This window comes from Podarcis erhardii (genome assembly GCF_964252035.2).
Source record: "Podarcis erhardii genome assembly, chromosome: 9".
Lineage (NCBI taxonomy): Eukaryota > Metazoa > Chordata > Lepidosauria > Squamata > Lacertidae > Podarcis > Podarcis erhardii.
Genome location: NC_138512.1, coordinates 26,369,439 through 26,384,493, shown reverse-complemented (window position 1 = coordinate 26,384,493; position 15,055 = coordinate 26,369,439). Strand labels below are relative to the sequence as shown.

Genomic DNA, 15,055 nt, shown 5'->3' with positions numbered 1-15,055 from the left:
AATGTTTGGCAGAAGTCAGCACCTCTGTCTGATATCCTAACCATTATTCCTCATGTTGACCTGTCTGTGACGTAGATAGTAGAATCAGTATTGCATTTCTGTTTGTCCCTCTGTTGCTGCCTGGTTTCCTCACCACCCCCTTCTCATACTGTGGCTTGGCACACTAGCCCCAAAATCCTGCATTTATCTCATCTAGTATCTCTTCTTGCAAGAAACAGAAAGGAACTTCAGTTAAAAATAGAAGAAGTCATAAAGCCTAAGAAGTTACACAAGTTTCAGGTACTTCAGAGCACTGAAAGCCTCTACTCTATATATTTTTTTTTAGTTTCTTTAAAAAATAGTTTATATTCTTTCTTCCTTGACTATATTTTTGTATGTCTCGCAGAACTGAACCAAGTGCAATTATTTTTCCCCCAGTATATTTTTTTATTGAATTTCCATTTTTTTGTAAATTTACTTCAGAATAAATAGCTACATTATTTCATGTATTGACTCCCCACCCACACCTCCACAGTGTTTTTATTCTCTCTATATATCAAATTATTATCTGTTACCAGTATCCCTCTAATACAATAACTTTGTCATTTTCTTTTCTTCTGCTACTCCTGTCTTGAATCTTGCCCGTGATTTCATTTGTTTTCCAAATAGTCCAAAAAGGTCTCCATTCTTCTACAAAAAGTTCATCGTTTTGATCTCTTTATATTGCTGTTGGCTTTGCCAAGTGTAATTAGTTTTTAAATGGTTGATGAGTCAGATTTAATGAGATTTAGGACTAAGATCTGCACCACACTTCTATTGATTGATGCCAGTTTTTTAATAAGATTTTATTAAGGCTTTATCATCGTACAATACAATAAAAAAACTAACCTAAATAAAAGCAGAAAAAGAGAAAAGAAACTGCAGATTCCTCTCTCAAAGGTAGATCTTAACCCTTGTCTCATACAGAAAAGGTGTGGTTGATGAATGCTACATCCATGACAGTATTGGAAATTGGGGGAATTCGCTGTAAAGTCCAGCTATTTCTTGAAATTCTAGTTGTCTTCTTTCTTCTCTTCCACCACCCCCCAAATTAAAAACAAAAGCAAATCATAAAATGTTTTTCCTTCCTGTGATCAAAAATAACATTTCTGCAGTGCAAGAAAATTACAAAAATAGAAATTGTTCTGCTGTAGATTATAGGCGATGATGCTGGAAATTGTATTTCCGTAATTCTTTTTCTTCCACCATTTTCCTCTGTTCCATTTACTTCGAGAATTTTTATATCCACCTTCCCCTGCACCTTTGCATGCTACAAATGGAGCCCTTGAATACAATTCACTTCAGAATCCTACTCTTGTTTCCCACCCCTAAGTTCAGCAGTTGTTAACCTCTGCAGCACTCCTCCTGAGAGTCATTAGATGGAGCACTTGAAAGATTTATGCATCGGCATCACCACCATTCAGCAACAGCAAAGACTAATAATGTATTAATGAGTGAGGCTGCACTCCCAATTAACTGGTGTGAGGAAAGGAGTCTGAGAGTTATGAATTCCTGATGTTCAGGCATTCCTGTTCCCGAGAGGAGAGGCAAGCAGGCACTTTGCTCTATTTCCTAACTAAGCAGGGGCTTAGTTATTGTCTCCCTAACCCTCTTAACGTTAGTGGGGAGGAATGGGAGGGATGTTGCTGGGGCTATGCTAGAATTAGTAGTTTGAAGATGGCAGCCTAATATTTGCATCCTAAGCACCCTGAGCTTGAGGAGGGTGAGGTTGCTGGAGCAGGGAACTGGCCAAGGGGAGAGAAGCCACCATTTCGTGTGGCCTGGATGCCTCGGGACCATGCTACTCTTTGGAAGTAAGATCATTGGCTGACTCCCATGCTAAAGCATGGAACCATGGTTAAAGTGTAAAAACATGACGGAAGTGTGTTGAAGATGTTAGCACTGTAAGTAACTTCTGAGCCACACAGTACTTCTGCTAAATAGCCAGCGATGAATGGAAATGCAGAGCAATGGCCGAGATCTAGTAAGGCCTGTGTGAATGCAAAAAGAATGTCAGGAGTGCAAGCCCCCTTGTGCATACTCTGGAGCTTCACCATCACTAGAAATGTTTCTGTAATTGGAAGGCACGCTGAGGTGCCAGATCCCTTTTCTTTTTCAATAAATCCCCCTCGTTTGAGTAACACACACCTTACCAGAAGCCTTCAACTGATAGCGGTTTCATTTTCTGACAACAACAAAAGCCCTTTTTCTTTTTTAGTGTCCACCTCAAATTAGCTTTTTATCTAAGTAGGTTATGCATTTCCACACAGTTCCCCAGTGACTAAAACACTCCTCACTGGTGTTTTTGCATGTTTCTTTGCCTTAAAATGCTCAGTGCCTAGTAATCTTTCAGCCTTTCCTTTTTCTGCACCTCTTAGAATTTCAGTTTCAGAACCATAGTATTTAAAAAAGCAACACTTTAAAGTAATAAGCACTTTTAAAGAAAGATCAGCTGTGATCACAAAATAATACGAAAACTTGTGTTTTAAATAAAATACCATTAAAACACTACCAGGGAGCAATCCTTAACTGTATATGACTTTGTGTTTACTGCTGTGAATAGTGTTTGCTACTAAGAAAAGTAAGCAAGAATTGATACACAGCAGTTATCCAACAAACAGACTGGTATGAAATTAACCTGACAGTTAATTGTTACATGTGGTAAAGTAGCATGCAAATAACAGACCAAGAGTCACTGAACCTGCCTTCTAGGCTTCAGCTAAGCATATAAGATTGGATGCCATTGATTTCATATCACACTTTTCCACTGTTGTCAACTCTTTTTCTTTCTAACGCTGGCATTATTTTTTTTTCTTCTTTAGTCACCTTTCCGCACCTCACAGGTTCTGCTCCATCGTGGACTAGTCTCATGGACACAACCAAACAGTGGGATTATTACTCAAGAAGAGATAAAGAGAGGGAGAGGGAGCGAGACAGAGATCGAGAGAGGGACCGTGACCGTGACAGGGAGCGAGAGCGGACCCGAGAAAGAGAACGAGAGCGGGAGCATAGCCCGACTCCTAGTGTGTTCAATAGGTGAGTTTGAGGGTTACATCTAATGCTGCTCGATGGTGGGAGTTTTGTGTCTGTACTAGAGACATACTTGAAGTCAGCATGCAGCTGTGTATTCTCAGGGAACAAGGGGTGGGGCTCACATTTTGTTTGTCGTTGGAACCGTAGCCAGCAATTTCAGATGCAAACCAGAAGTATGACAATAAGTGGTACATAACAAATGCTTTGCAGGCAAATTGTGCTGAGCTGATGATTTTTGTTGTTAATTCCTGGGAAGGAATCGGCTCTAAGCATTCAGAACATTAAAAATAGAAGGGCCTAATGGGTTTCAGTCCCCTAACCATCATTTTACAGCTGAAGTTCCGGCAGTAACTGATTCCAGTCTAAAACTTTCAATTTGTACTGTTTTGTGAGTTCAGTTGTTCTGGGATGAGAGCTCTGAATACCTGAGGAGGAATAAAGTACTGTTTGCTAGCAGTTTCAACTATGCCATTCATCCTGTTAAGCAATACCAGGGCTACAATACAGTGGCTGCAGTATTACATAAACTTCAGCCCCTTTTGTTTATGCAGCAGTTAAGCCTCACATTTCCTCTGTCCGGTGATTGTTGAATACCATTTTCACATGGCAGTATCCTGATACTATTTCTAATCATTTTTTGTTCTGTCTTCCACTTCAAAATGTTTTATGCATTGGGTATTAAATTGGGTTTTAAAAACCATTGTTACAGTTTTCTCTTGTAGGTCAGCAAAACAAGTTTGCATGATCTTCGTTAACACGGGACTATAAAAATTGCTATGATTGTTAAATAATTGACTTGGAAGTATAAGATGAAGATGATGATGTTTTGTTCATATAAGACGTGTGTGTGTGGTGAGGGTGATATTTTGTGTGTGTTTTGTGTTACAAATTACTGGGTCAGTGTGTTAGACGTTAAGATCAATTTAACATCTGTTTCTTAGGCAGCTTGATTGAAGGCCAGAAAAAGCCTGGTCATTCAAGGGTGCTTGAAATGAGCCTTAATGTTTTCCAGGCCCAGAGAAGTCTCTGTGTTGCTGCCAGACTTATCAGTCAGGGAAGGGGTGGGGGAGAGGAGTGGGGTTTTTTATGTGACTAAATTATCCAACATCTGCAGTAAAGCTGCTGCCACATGGTGATGTGAGAAAGCAGGGGGGCCTTCGTCTAGTAAAAACTTGATTAGGGGAGTAACAGGGAAAGTGGGAGGCTTGAGAACGACAGATCATGTAGTTATGACACCCTTGAACAAATTTTGCTTCATTGTTTAATAGTCCTGTTTTTAACAATTATTCAGCGGCTTACGAAAACATTGTGACAAATGAATAAAGAAAGGGGGTGGTGGAATGCACACAGACTTTTTACCATTTATAAGTGGATACCCTGACATTGGTGTACCAGTATAGCTTTTGGTCTTGTAGAGAAACTTAAAAATTAGCTTCCACAAGCCATGAAATGTAGCATCTGTTCTTCACATCTCTAGTCTCACACTAGAAATGGTGGCATGTCTGAAAGGAGTCTGGGGAATTCACCTTTACTGTGCCTTTTGTAACCCCACCCCCAAACACATTGCAATTAAATTATGGAATCGATAGCTCAGTTGGTTAGAGCATGGTACTGATAATGCCAACATTGCAAGTTCAGTCCCCATGTGGGACAGCTGCCTACTCCTGCATAGGGTTGGACTAGATGATCCTCAGAGTCGCTTCCAACTTTTACAATTCTATGAAATTAGTTTTCAATTCAAACTAAACAAGATGTCCATTTCATACTGAGCAGTATGTGGTACACAATTTCTTTTTTTAGGCACTAACCTTACAGGGTCTTTGGAAATGGCTTCCTTCGGAAAATAAATGTTGGACCCCTGTTGTTATAATTAACTGGAGTTCATCCCACCCAAAAAGAGTCTATTTACCGTGACCCTTGACAACTGAGAGATATTTTTAGTACCTCAGTATTCTTTTGCCTGTCATTTGTTTTAAAGTGATATTAGACTGTATTTTTAAATTGCTGTAACCCGCCCTAGGACCTTATTTATTTATAAAAAATACTTGTATATCACAATTTCATTTTAAAACCCCCAAAGTGGTTTATAATAATGCATCCATGTGGGAGCCATTTGTGCAATGGAAAACGCAGAGGATATATATATATATATATATATATATATATATATATATATATATATATTTCTTGGGGACTTTAATGGCATACAGTGCGATCCTTCAGTCTTTATGTCCAACTCTTTAATGTTATGCGTACATAATGTATCATAGTAGCCTAGAGCCTCCTTGGCATGGAAGGGAAAGGCCAGTATTGAAAGAACAGTGGAACAAGTCAAAGTAGTCTTTGTCCCTCTTGAAGAGCAGCTGCCCAGATTGAGATGATACACAAGACAGCTCTCCCCTTAAAGTTTAGGGGATTAAAAAAGAATGAGTCAGTTTCAAGGTGCTCTTTAAATCCTGGCTGTAGATCAGATGAGATAAATAGCAAATCAGAGAAATGTGCCGTTATAGCCAAGGTGCAGGTCCTTAATTTAACACTGTGTGAGTACATAATTATTTGTGGGTAACTTCAAACTCTGTAGTCACTTCAGATATTGTTGGAAGATGTGAAGGATATCAGCTTGATAGATTGCTGCTTGTTTTAACAAATACAAGCTTCTCAATGTAGTGTACTACAGGTGATATTGATCATCCCATGGTCGTGCTGGCTGGGGCTGATGGGACTTGGAAGTCTTAACAACATGTTGAATTCACCACAGTGGCTACTTTTAGCTCAGCATCATGGTTGGAAAGGGTCTTGTGGGTCTAGTCAACATTCCATCCTGCTTGATGCAGGAAATGCACAGCAAAGCATCCCTAACAAAACACACCTAACGTATAGAGATGTCCAGTCTCAGTTTGAAGACCTCCAGTGAGCAAGAGCCCACTAGTACCTTTCTAGCTAATTGGGTCTGTTGTCAAATTGCTCTTGCCATCAGGAAGTTTTCCCTCCATGCTCAACCAAAATGTCTTGTGTGCACAGCTTGAACAGCCACTATGTGTACCCAGGCATCCCGGGAGGACATAACTTTATTCTTTTTCATTTGTAGTTGATCCCAAAGATTGGATGTATACCGACCAACAAATGTATTTGGATAACACTCAATGTTAAACACGATATTTTGAATTATAATTGCAAGTTTAACTGAGTAAAGTGGTGAGCCACTTATTTTTTTGTTTGGGGAACTTTCATTCTTTTAATTTAGCAGATGGAAACCTTTACTGCAATATGAAGAAACAGATCACATTCCTTATTTCTTTGATGGCATACTAACGGCTTAGCAATATATTTGGTACTCTGTGTCCTGAGATTTTCAAAGGGGCCATGAATATTTCTCCTTTATTAAGAGTTAACTGTCAGACCGACAGTCTCTTCTACTGTTCAGCAGTACAGTCATCCAAGACAACAATTTATTTGTACGTAATGAAATCTGATTTTACTAATGTTGGTATTTTTGATTCCTTAAAATACATTTTCCATTGTCAGGACTGTACAATGGTAGTTTCACACTGTGTTAGGTTACAAATTCCCATTTTGGCAATACCTTTGGTAGGAAATTGTGTTCTGCTGAATGTAGAAATCACATGAACCACCTGTATTTTCTCTGTGCATGGGAGGAGACAAAGATTATTGATGCTCCTTTAGCATTTGTTTGTCTGTCTGCTGAATGTTTTTATTTTCTTGCTAGTGATGAGGAGCGATACAGGTACAGAGAATATGCAGATAGAGGCTATGAACGGCATAGAACAAGCAGAGAGAAAGAAGAACGACACCGAGAAAGGAGACATCGAGAAAAGGAAGAGACAAGACACAAGTCATCACGAAGGTTAGCTCTTTAATAATCTTTGAAGTAATGCTGTGGGATGATTGAAGTGTCATGGGAAGACCTTGGCTATTGATGTGCTGCTTTTTAGTTGCTGACATTTAAAAATAGCCAGAGGTTGAGAATATACCAGTAGGATATTAGCCCTTGTGTCATATGACCAGGATATAAGTTTCAGCCATGGGTGATGGATTATTAGGATTTCTCAACCAATTGCATATTTTAGTTGATGCCCTAGAATAGATGTTAAAGGAAAGCCTCCGCAGCCGCAATCTCTGTGTTCTCTTTGGGCAGCGTGAACATTGGGAGTCACTTGGGCAGAGCGGGGAAGAGGTGGCATTGCTGCCTCCACCAATGGCAGTGGGCTCAAACCTTCCAAGGCGAGCTACTACTAGCAGCAGTGTCCGCTGCTGATGCTCCTGGGGGGGGGGGGCAGTTAGTTGGGGATTTGCAAGCCTGAGGTTCTGGAAGCTGCCAGACAGTGCCCATCTCAGGCATTGATCCTAGATGTACCAATGACACCAATCGAAGCCTGCAGTTATATTTATTCTATTGTGTGAGAAAGGAAACTAAAAGGCGGGCTTAGATTACTAGAAGTTGATCTTGGTCACCGAGCAACTCTTCAGATCATTGTTGCAAACCTATTTTAAGGCTGCCTCTTAAATGTAGTACTTTCTATGTAGAATCCCATTAAAAATCTCTGTTCTCCTTGACCAACCAACTCTAGCCCTATAACATTACTTTGATTATGTGATGGCAAAGATTTTCATTGCTGCTATAGGTGCCAGACAACCCGCCCAGAGTAAATGTTGGCAGATGGCGGAATCTAATACTGACAGGTTTTTTTCTTCCCTCCTTTTCTGGTTTTAATTTGCCCATGCTTAGGGGTCACATGGTGATGCCATCACATGTACTTAATCCCGTGACATCATCAAGCTAATTATTTAAGAAGTAGCTTCCGTTCAGGGTGGCGCACTGTGCTTGAGGCTCCCATTTAATACCTCTGTGTCTCATTTCTTTTTCTCGTCCCCTCTTAGTAACAGCAGGCGTCGCCATGACAGTGAAGAGGGAGACACCCACAGGAGGCACAAACACAAAAAATCAAAAAAGAGCAAAGAAGGAAAAGAGTCGGCTGGTGGCGAACCTGCCCCGGAACAGGAAAACATGGATGCTACTCCCGCGGAATAGGCATGTGTGGTTTTTGTCTATTTGCTTAAATTAGTGCCAGAAATAAATGGCTCTCAATCCTAATTATTTTTTCTGGGTCTAAAAAAAATTGCTCTTCATCTTGTTCTGTTAGCATAAAGCGTAAGTTTAATTTGGAATTTTGAAAATAAAAAAAGCATTTTTCATGTTAAAACACATTGTTTTGTCTTGCCTATGCAACTAGAAAAAAGGAGGGTAACACATAAGGTATACATGGAGAATTGTGCTTGCATAGTGAGGTTGTGCACTGTTACACAAGCTCCGTCAAAGTGCAGTGTGCAGATGTAATGCAGGGGTTTTTTTTCCAAAGAGTAAAGAAAGTGACTGTACCACAAATGAGGTGTCCCATCTGATCAACATACACAGATCCTAGTAGAATGAATTGGAACCAACATTTGTTTTGGCTCTTCAGATGGATGCTGTTATGTAACTCTTTAATTTTTAAAACAGCCAGATCTTCAAATAAGTCTGAGTCTTGGCTACTACTGTAGCCTTTGTATGCGATGCTTCCCTGCTCTCTTTGATCTCCACTAATTTTCCCCTCAGCTACTTGATCCAGGTAAACCAGGCAATTTCTCCTCCTCTTCTCTGTCTATGCTGGTAGCTTGCTACACCTTCATTCCTTTTCATTATTATGTTGATTCAGGACTGACCATCACAGAAGATTGTAAGCAAAACTGAGTAAAATAGGGCAGAACACTCGGTTCATGCCATGAATTAGATCCACTGGGGAGAAATGCATTTTTTGTGCTTTTTTAAAATGAAAATAACCTGGCTTTACAAATTACAGTTATTTTAATGGTAAAAATGAAATTTCATTCACAGTTATTACATACCGGGAAACAAAATATTTAAAAATATTTGATTCATACTGATCACAAAGTGGGATTTCATGTATTCAATCAGACTGCTTTCTATGTCTCGGAATAGATGCTGTCAACATAATAGAAAAGTATTGCAACAGTTATTCAGGAGTTCAGAATATTTTCAGATTACGGGTCTAAAGTGGTTTTCCTTGTTTATAAACTGTTGGTGGAACATGTTTCTACTGCTGCTTGGAATAGATATAAAAATACAAACATGAGACAGCGCAGTAAAGATGTGTACCCTAACTTATGATCTCAGTAGACTTCCATACTTTAAAACTGCATGTTTCTCTAACACATAGCACACATTATTTTTTTCTTCAGACCATTCTGTTTGTGTTATGCACATTTATACTTCACAACGTTTTCTTTTACAAGTATACAGTGGAGTAAACAAATGTCCATATTAAGTGGCTGATTTTGTGTCAGATAATTTTTCGCTCTCCAGTTGCGATACATCTTTATAAAAAAGTGCCAGGCCAGGACACAATGGTGAGAGAAATTTTCCCCTTCAGTTCTTTGAGCATCCTCGCCAAACAGGCATGCACCATACCTGAGATACTCCTACCATTAACTGCAAGGAGGATGTCACCACACCTGGAAGGAGACAATATAAAATTGGTTAGTGCACTTCAGCAGCTCCAAGGCAGGAATAGCTTGCACACCCCTACTCATTTTTATCAGAAAGGTAGCAGATATGAGGAGTAATGAGAATAGTCAAGTCAGGTTTTGCTAATTACGGTATTGCTAATTAATGCCAGCTGAATAGACTTGTTTTATATAAATGCTTCAGATTTCAGTCTGACACTTCCAGAGGCAATGACTTTTATAACATCATGTGTCTGCAAGACTTTTGGACTGTGTTTCTAGTGTTTTTAATACTCTGTAAAAATATACCCCTGCATTTTTTTCTAATTTCTTGTTAATATTTTGATTTGCAAACACCTGCATTTATAAAGTTCTCCATTTCACCAATGGAATTGAATCAGAATTTGCAAACCACACGACTCTTTGAATTTGAACTCAGAAGTGAACATTCCGTTCTTCCCAGTTCTTCCTATTTAGGAATTACTTTGCCTTTGAAAACAGTGATGGTTCTATGTGTCCTGCCCTATAGCTCTATCTTCTGTTATGGATTTTACTGCACTGGCATAAAATTAAACCTACTTTGATCTTTAATAATCCCTTGACTCCTTCCAGGCTTCAGCTTTCTCTGCAGACAAGAAGGTATTTTAAGATTAGTACCATGCCCTTCTCCCTGCCTCAACTGTTCCAGTATAAGCAGAAGTACTGCCACACATGGTGCCTTGTGGCTTGCAACTAAATGAAAGCAGTTTGATTACTGTGCCTGGTCAGCCTTTCAAACTAAGGGGTTGAGTTTTGCACTGGTAAACTTGTGCCCCAAGTGCTGGTTTGATATGTTGCTCAGCAGCATAGAATTTGGGGTCAATTCTCACAAGCTAGGTGAGTAAAACGTACTTGTGGAGGTTGTGACTGCATTTCTGAGCTTTCACATACCTTTCCCCACATACAAAATGTGCTGTGTGGTCAGGCATGTATGCATGTGAACGCCAATATACATAAACACTGCCTGCCTGCTTGATCCATCCATCACAAAATAGGAGTGAAGTGATTTGATGGACAGAGTGTATATGCCTAATCCCGCCTCACATTCCCACATGGAGAGCATGCAAGTTTAAGAACCCTGTTGTATGTTAATACTGCACATCAAACTGATACATGAACCAGCAGCCCCAGTTAACTGAGAACTGTTGTGATAATCTGGATGGGAAAGATTGGCTTATAAATAACTGCTAAACAATGTGGTTTCATTACCTGATTCTTCCATCGTTATACGCTGGTGTCCCTCCAACAATGGATTTGATAAAGAATGGCTTGTTCCCACTGTGTTCTTCATAACCCCCCACGATACTGAAGCCAAGACTTCCCGCTGTATTTCTTCGTAATACAATTTCTTTGCAGCTGTATAAATACCTAAGGAAAAAATCATTCTACTTAATGGTCTGTTGTACAATTAAATCAAAATTATTGATGATATTCTGCTCATTCACCTTTTTTTGGCATATTGGACTTGAAAAGAAATGTATATGCCAGATCGGTATAGTTTGCACAAACTTGTAGTTTCAGTTTGGATGTTTTACACACACATTTAGCAGTGTTGTACAGACTAAGTTTCACCCATAAATATTCCGTTCTTGGGATTTTCTGGGGAAACTGTTCTTATCTGCCTGTTTGGATTAAAAACCTAGTTCGGATTATAAAATTGATAAGGGTAGTGACCTTGATGTAATATAGAGCACCTTATTTTTCTGACTGAAGAAGGGTTTTGTACAAATTGGACCTGCCCTGTTCTTGCTGTTGGGTCCAATAAAGCCTTTCGCAGACACCAAAGTAGCAACCACCCTTTTAGTATCTTTGTCTTACAAGCACTAAGAAAAATATGCTTTAATTTTGAGGAGGTATTTAAAAACAATCCTTTAAAATGATGTTTCCATTTTGGGGGGTATTTGTTTGTTTGCTTGTTCTTCAGGGTTTTTATGGTACTGCTAGATGAGGCCCTTGGGAACTACAAATATTCACCTGCTGGCAAGATACAGGGTACTTGTTTGTGCAACAGTTAGCTGGCTGCTAATGTGAAAAGCAGGAGCCTCTTGGCCCTTGTGCATAAGGCTCGCTCTATTGCTTTGCCATCTGTGTGGGGCTTTTAGCATCCTGAATCCCATTTCTCATAAAGACATAAAACTCACTAGATTTAACAGGGCTTTCCAAGGTCATGACCAAATGTTACCAGAATTTAGCCGTTATTGATAGCTACTCACTAAGTCACATATCAACATTCTGTTAAGCAGGTTGGTTTCCTCCATGCTCTTACTTAAAGAGTTTACATAGTCAGGCATTTTGAACATATGGAACATACTAAGAGGAGAGCTTGAAGGAACTACTTTTTGGTTTACAGGTTGCTCTTGGCCACACTGCTATGCCAGCGTGTGGGTTTAGAGAGCAATAAAATCCACTATAACCATGAGACTAAGAACAATTCCAGATCTCGAGCTACCATATTCCAAAAACTTAACAAATACTAGATTGCAAACTAGCTTGCAATTTGCTGGGTGCTCAAACTTTGGATAATGTCTTGAGCTTCCACAATACCAAACATACCAAAATTAGGAATCTTCTCTGATGTATACTGTATGATTTGACCTTTTTGTCAACTGTTGGTTGTTGCATGGAAAGGCAGGGGAGAAATGTAACAAATGTTTGAACAAGGCTTTCAAGAATACAGCTAGGGTAGCTTTACAGTTTTGAAAAGAACTGAAGTAGTTAAGGCAGCAGCTCTGGCCAAAGGAATTACAGTTGTACCTTGGAAGTCAAACAGAATCCATTCTGGAAGTCTGTTCAACTTCCAAAACGTTCAGAAACCAAAGCACAGCTTCTGATTGGCTGCAGAAAGTTCCTGCAGCCAATCAGAAGCCACAGAAGCCCCGTCAGATGTTCGGCTTCCAAAAATAGTTTGAAAACTGGAACACTCACTTCCGGGTTTGGATCGTCGGGAGCCAAGGTGTTTGAGATCCAAGGTATGACTGTACCAGAAAAACATGTGATGCAGGTGAGTGGCTCAACCAAACAGTGAAACAAGCTGTATTAAAAGATGGGGAGGGCTGGGGGGGGTAGATGTGTTTTGTTACAGATCAGACTTACAAACGCAAAACCTATCAGACTTCCTGAGTGTATGTAACGTATGTGTAAGTGCATTAGGCAACTGCCCTGAAATGAGTGCTTTTTAAAGAGGAGTATCGTCTCTAAAGCTATTTATGTCATTTGACCCTCTTTTATTTACCTGATCATTTCATTACTTAGCTTGTGAAGCTCCCAAGGCCAGAACCATTTGGAAAACTACTGTAAACTGTTGGGATGCAATGCTGGAGAAAATAGGACTTGTTAGACAAGCCTAAGAAAATAAAACTCAACAGCAAGCAGCACACGAGAGGTATCAAACTGAAAAACATCTCCCCTGGTGAACAATGGATTAGAAACATGTAGGATCTATGTGCAAAATGCTTCTATTTCCCCAGGTAGAATTATGGAGCTTGACAAGACTTATGACCCTAAAAGTTGCTCCTGGATTTTAAACTGACCTGGAGAAGAAGCAAAATCCTTACACCCGAATCCATTCCTTGTTGCAAAATGCAGAAGGGATGTTTGAGGGTTGCACTGCTATTGCCATCACTGGGAATTATGACATGACAGTTGGGCTCAGAATCAGTTGTTTTCAAAGTAATTTTTTGAAGCTGGCCACATGAGCTTGCTGCATCTCTAGCTGCAAACTTTTGGGGCTTTCAATTCCACACGTTCCAAAGCATCTGACTGATTCTGAATATTTGAGGTTACCACTAGTTGGAAGTTAGGGGCAGTGAACCCTATGGACTTGTCCATTAGCAACAGCTATATGAAAAGCCCTAAGAAAACTGTCGATTGTGATTCATTATGTGTTTCTGTTGGTGCCAAACTGAACAGTGCACAAAAAAAGGTGCTAGCGCTGTCTTTCCAAAACGAATCGAGGAACAAAGTTTATCAATGCACAGACAAGCAGAGCCCACACCCATCTGATCTGCTTGCCACAGTGAAGGCAGCCAGAAGTAGTAAACAAACAAAAAAAAAAGCAAAAAATTTCTAAATTGGTCTTTGGTGAGTCATCATTTAGATGCTCTAGCAGTGCATGAGCAACAACTGCCTGCCCTCCCTGCATTATGAGTAAAATAAATGCTGTTATGAAACAGACATGCTTGCTAAAACTCATCAGTCAGAACTACAGACTGAAGTTTATTTTTCTGGAAACTTGAGAGGAAGGAGCAAAGGACTACTGAATGCAGAGTGGACAGGAAAAGAACAAAGGAACCCAGGGTCTGAAAATATGTGAATAACCTTAAATACTAATTTTAGGTGGCTATCTACCTATAAATACCAAAGAGAATGATCAGGAAATGCATACGATAGCAACCCCCCAATTACTTCTACTCTTATTACTGATAAGATTTAAAGTAGACCCTTAGCGGTTTCTTTGTAATGCTTGAACGGTAAGCACAGCACACGCAGTGAAGTAGTTCGCCCTGCTCAATTCAGTTGCTGCAACTCCCATTTGCACCACGTTGTGTACCTTTTACTGGCTTAAAATGCAGCAAGGTTGTTCCCCCAACATAGACATTCATGCACTGCATTTCAAATTGCATTTGCATTGTACACATCAGCATAATTTGATGCGTTTCCAAAGTTGCATCGGCACCGGTAGATGGATGGGGTGTGGGTATCCTCGTACAGCCTATGTTTTCACACCCGGTGGTAGATGGTTTGAGGGAAAACACATCAAAACGCAGCATTTCTCAACAAACTACAGGATGGATTGTGGCTAACCCTGTGTGCCCGGGGCTTCACAAACAGCAGAGCAATAGTGCTGGATTTAAGGGAAATGGAAGTGTATATACAGCCTAAAGAGCGAGGCCTCCCCTTTCTGCTACACTTGCCTTGGTATCTGCCGAAGGATAAGGCTGCTCTCATTGGCCATAAGATATCAGCCAATGGCAACTTTGCTCTCCACTCCAAAATATATTCTTTCAACTTTGTCTTCACTGCCCCCTGCTCTCCCCTTCTTGCCTCCCGTCCTCCTCCTCCTTCCTGTTCACCCCTTCCCTCGCTCTCCCTCCTCCAACTCTCCTACTATTTCTGCAGTGATTTATTATGGTTTTCAAGAAGCTGCGCATGCTGCTTTAAGTACGGTTTCCAAAATGCAATTAATACCTTAAAACAACAACAACAACAACAACAAATGATTTCTTGGTCATCTGCACTCCCAGCAACGAGCCTAAAACATACTGCATCCAGGATCATTATTTCCCACCCACGCGGTCCCTCAAGACAGCTTGATAACTGCAGGAAGGTTTTTGGGAAAATATCCTTGAGGCCCATCTGACCTGCCTTAAAAGAACTGCTGGGCAGTTGCCCTCACCAGTACCAAATGGGAACTCTGGTACTGAGAGGTTACATTCTCAGACAA

At 40.1% G+C, this 15,055-nt stretch overlaps 2 protein-coding genes across 12 annotated transcripts in view; one reads left to right on the top strand and one right to left on the bottom strand.

Moving 5' to 3' along the window:
• FIP1L1 (factor interacting with PAPOLA and CPSF1) overlaps positions 1–8,273 on the top strand; it is a 34,312-nt gene extending 26,039 nt beyond the window's left edge. For all 4 annotated transcript variants that reach the window (XM_081875805.1, XM_081875807.1, XM_081875806.1 and 1 more), the window contains 3 exons: positions 2,841–3,054; positions 6,779–6,916; positions 7,951–8,273. In XM_081875805.1, the coding sequence (XP_081731931.1) occupies positions 2,841–3,054; positions 6,779–6,916; positions 7,951–8,101 (503 nt within the window). In that variant the 3' untranslated portion in view covers positions 8,102–8,273. The remainder of the gene's footprint in view (positions 1–2,840; positions 3,055–6,778; positions 6,917–7,950) is intronic.
• Positions 8,274–8,895: 622 nt separating this feature from the next.
• LNX1 (ligand of numb-protein X 1) overlaps positions 8,896–15,055 on the bottom strand; it is a 128,274-nt gene continuing 122,114 nt past the window's right edge. For all 8 annotated transcript variants that reach the window (XM_081875728.1, XM_081875732.1, XM_081875729.1 and 5 more), the window contains 2 exons: positions 10,822–10,980; positions 8,896–9,582 (listed from right to left, as the gene is read on the bottom strand). In XM_081875728.1, the coding sequence (XP_081731854.1) occupies positions 9,447–9,582; positions 10,822–10,980 (295 nt within the window). In that variant the 3' untranslated portion in view covers positions 8,896–9,446. The remainder of the gene's footprint in view (positions 9,583–10,821; positions 10,981–15,055) is intronic.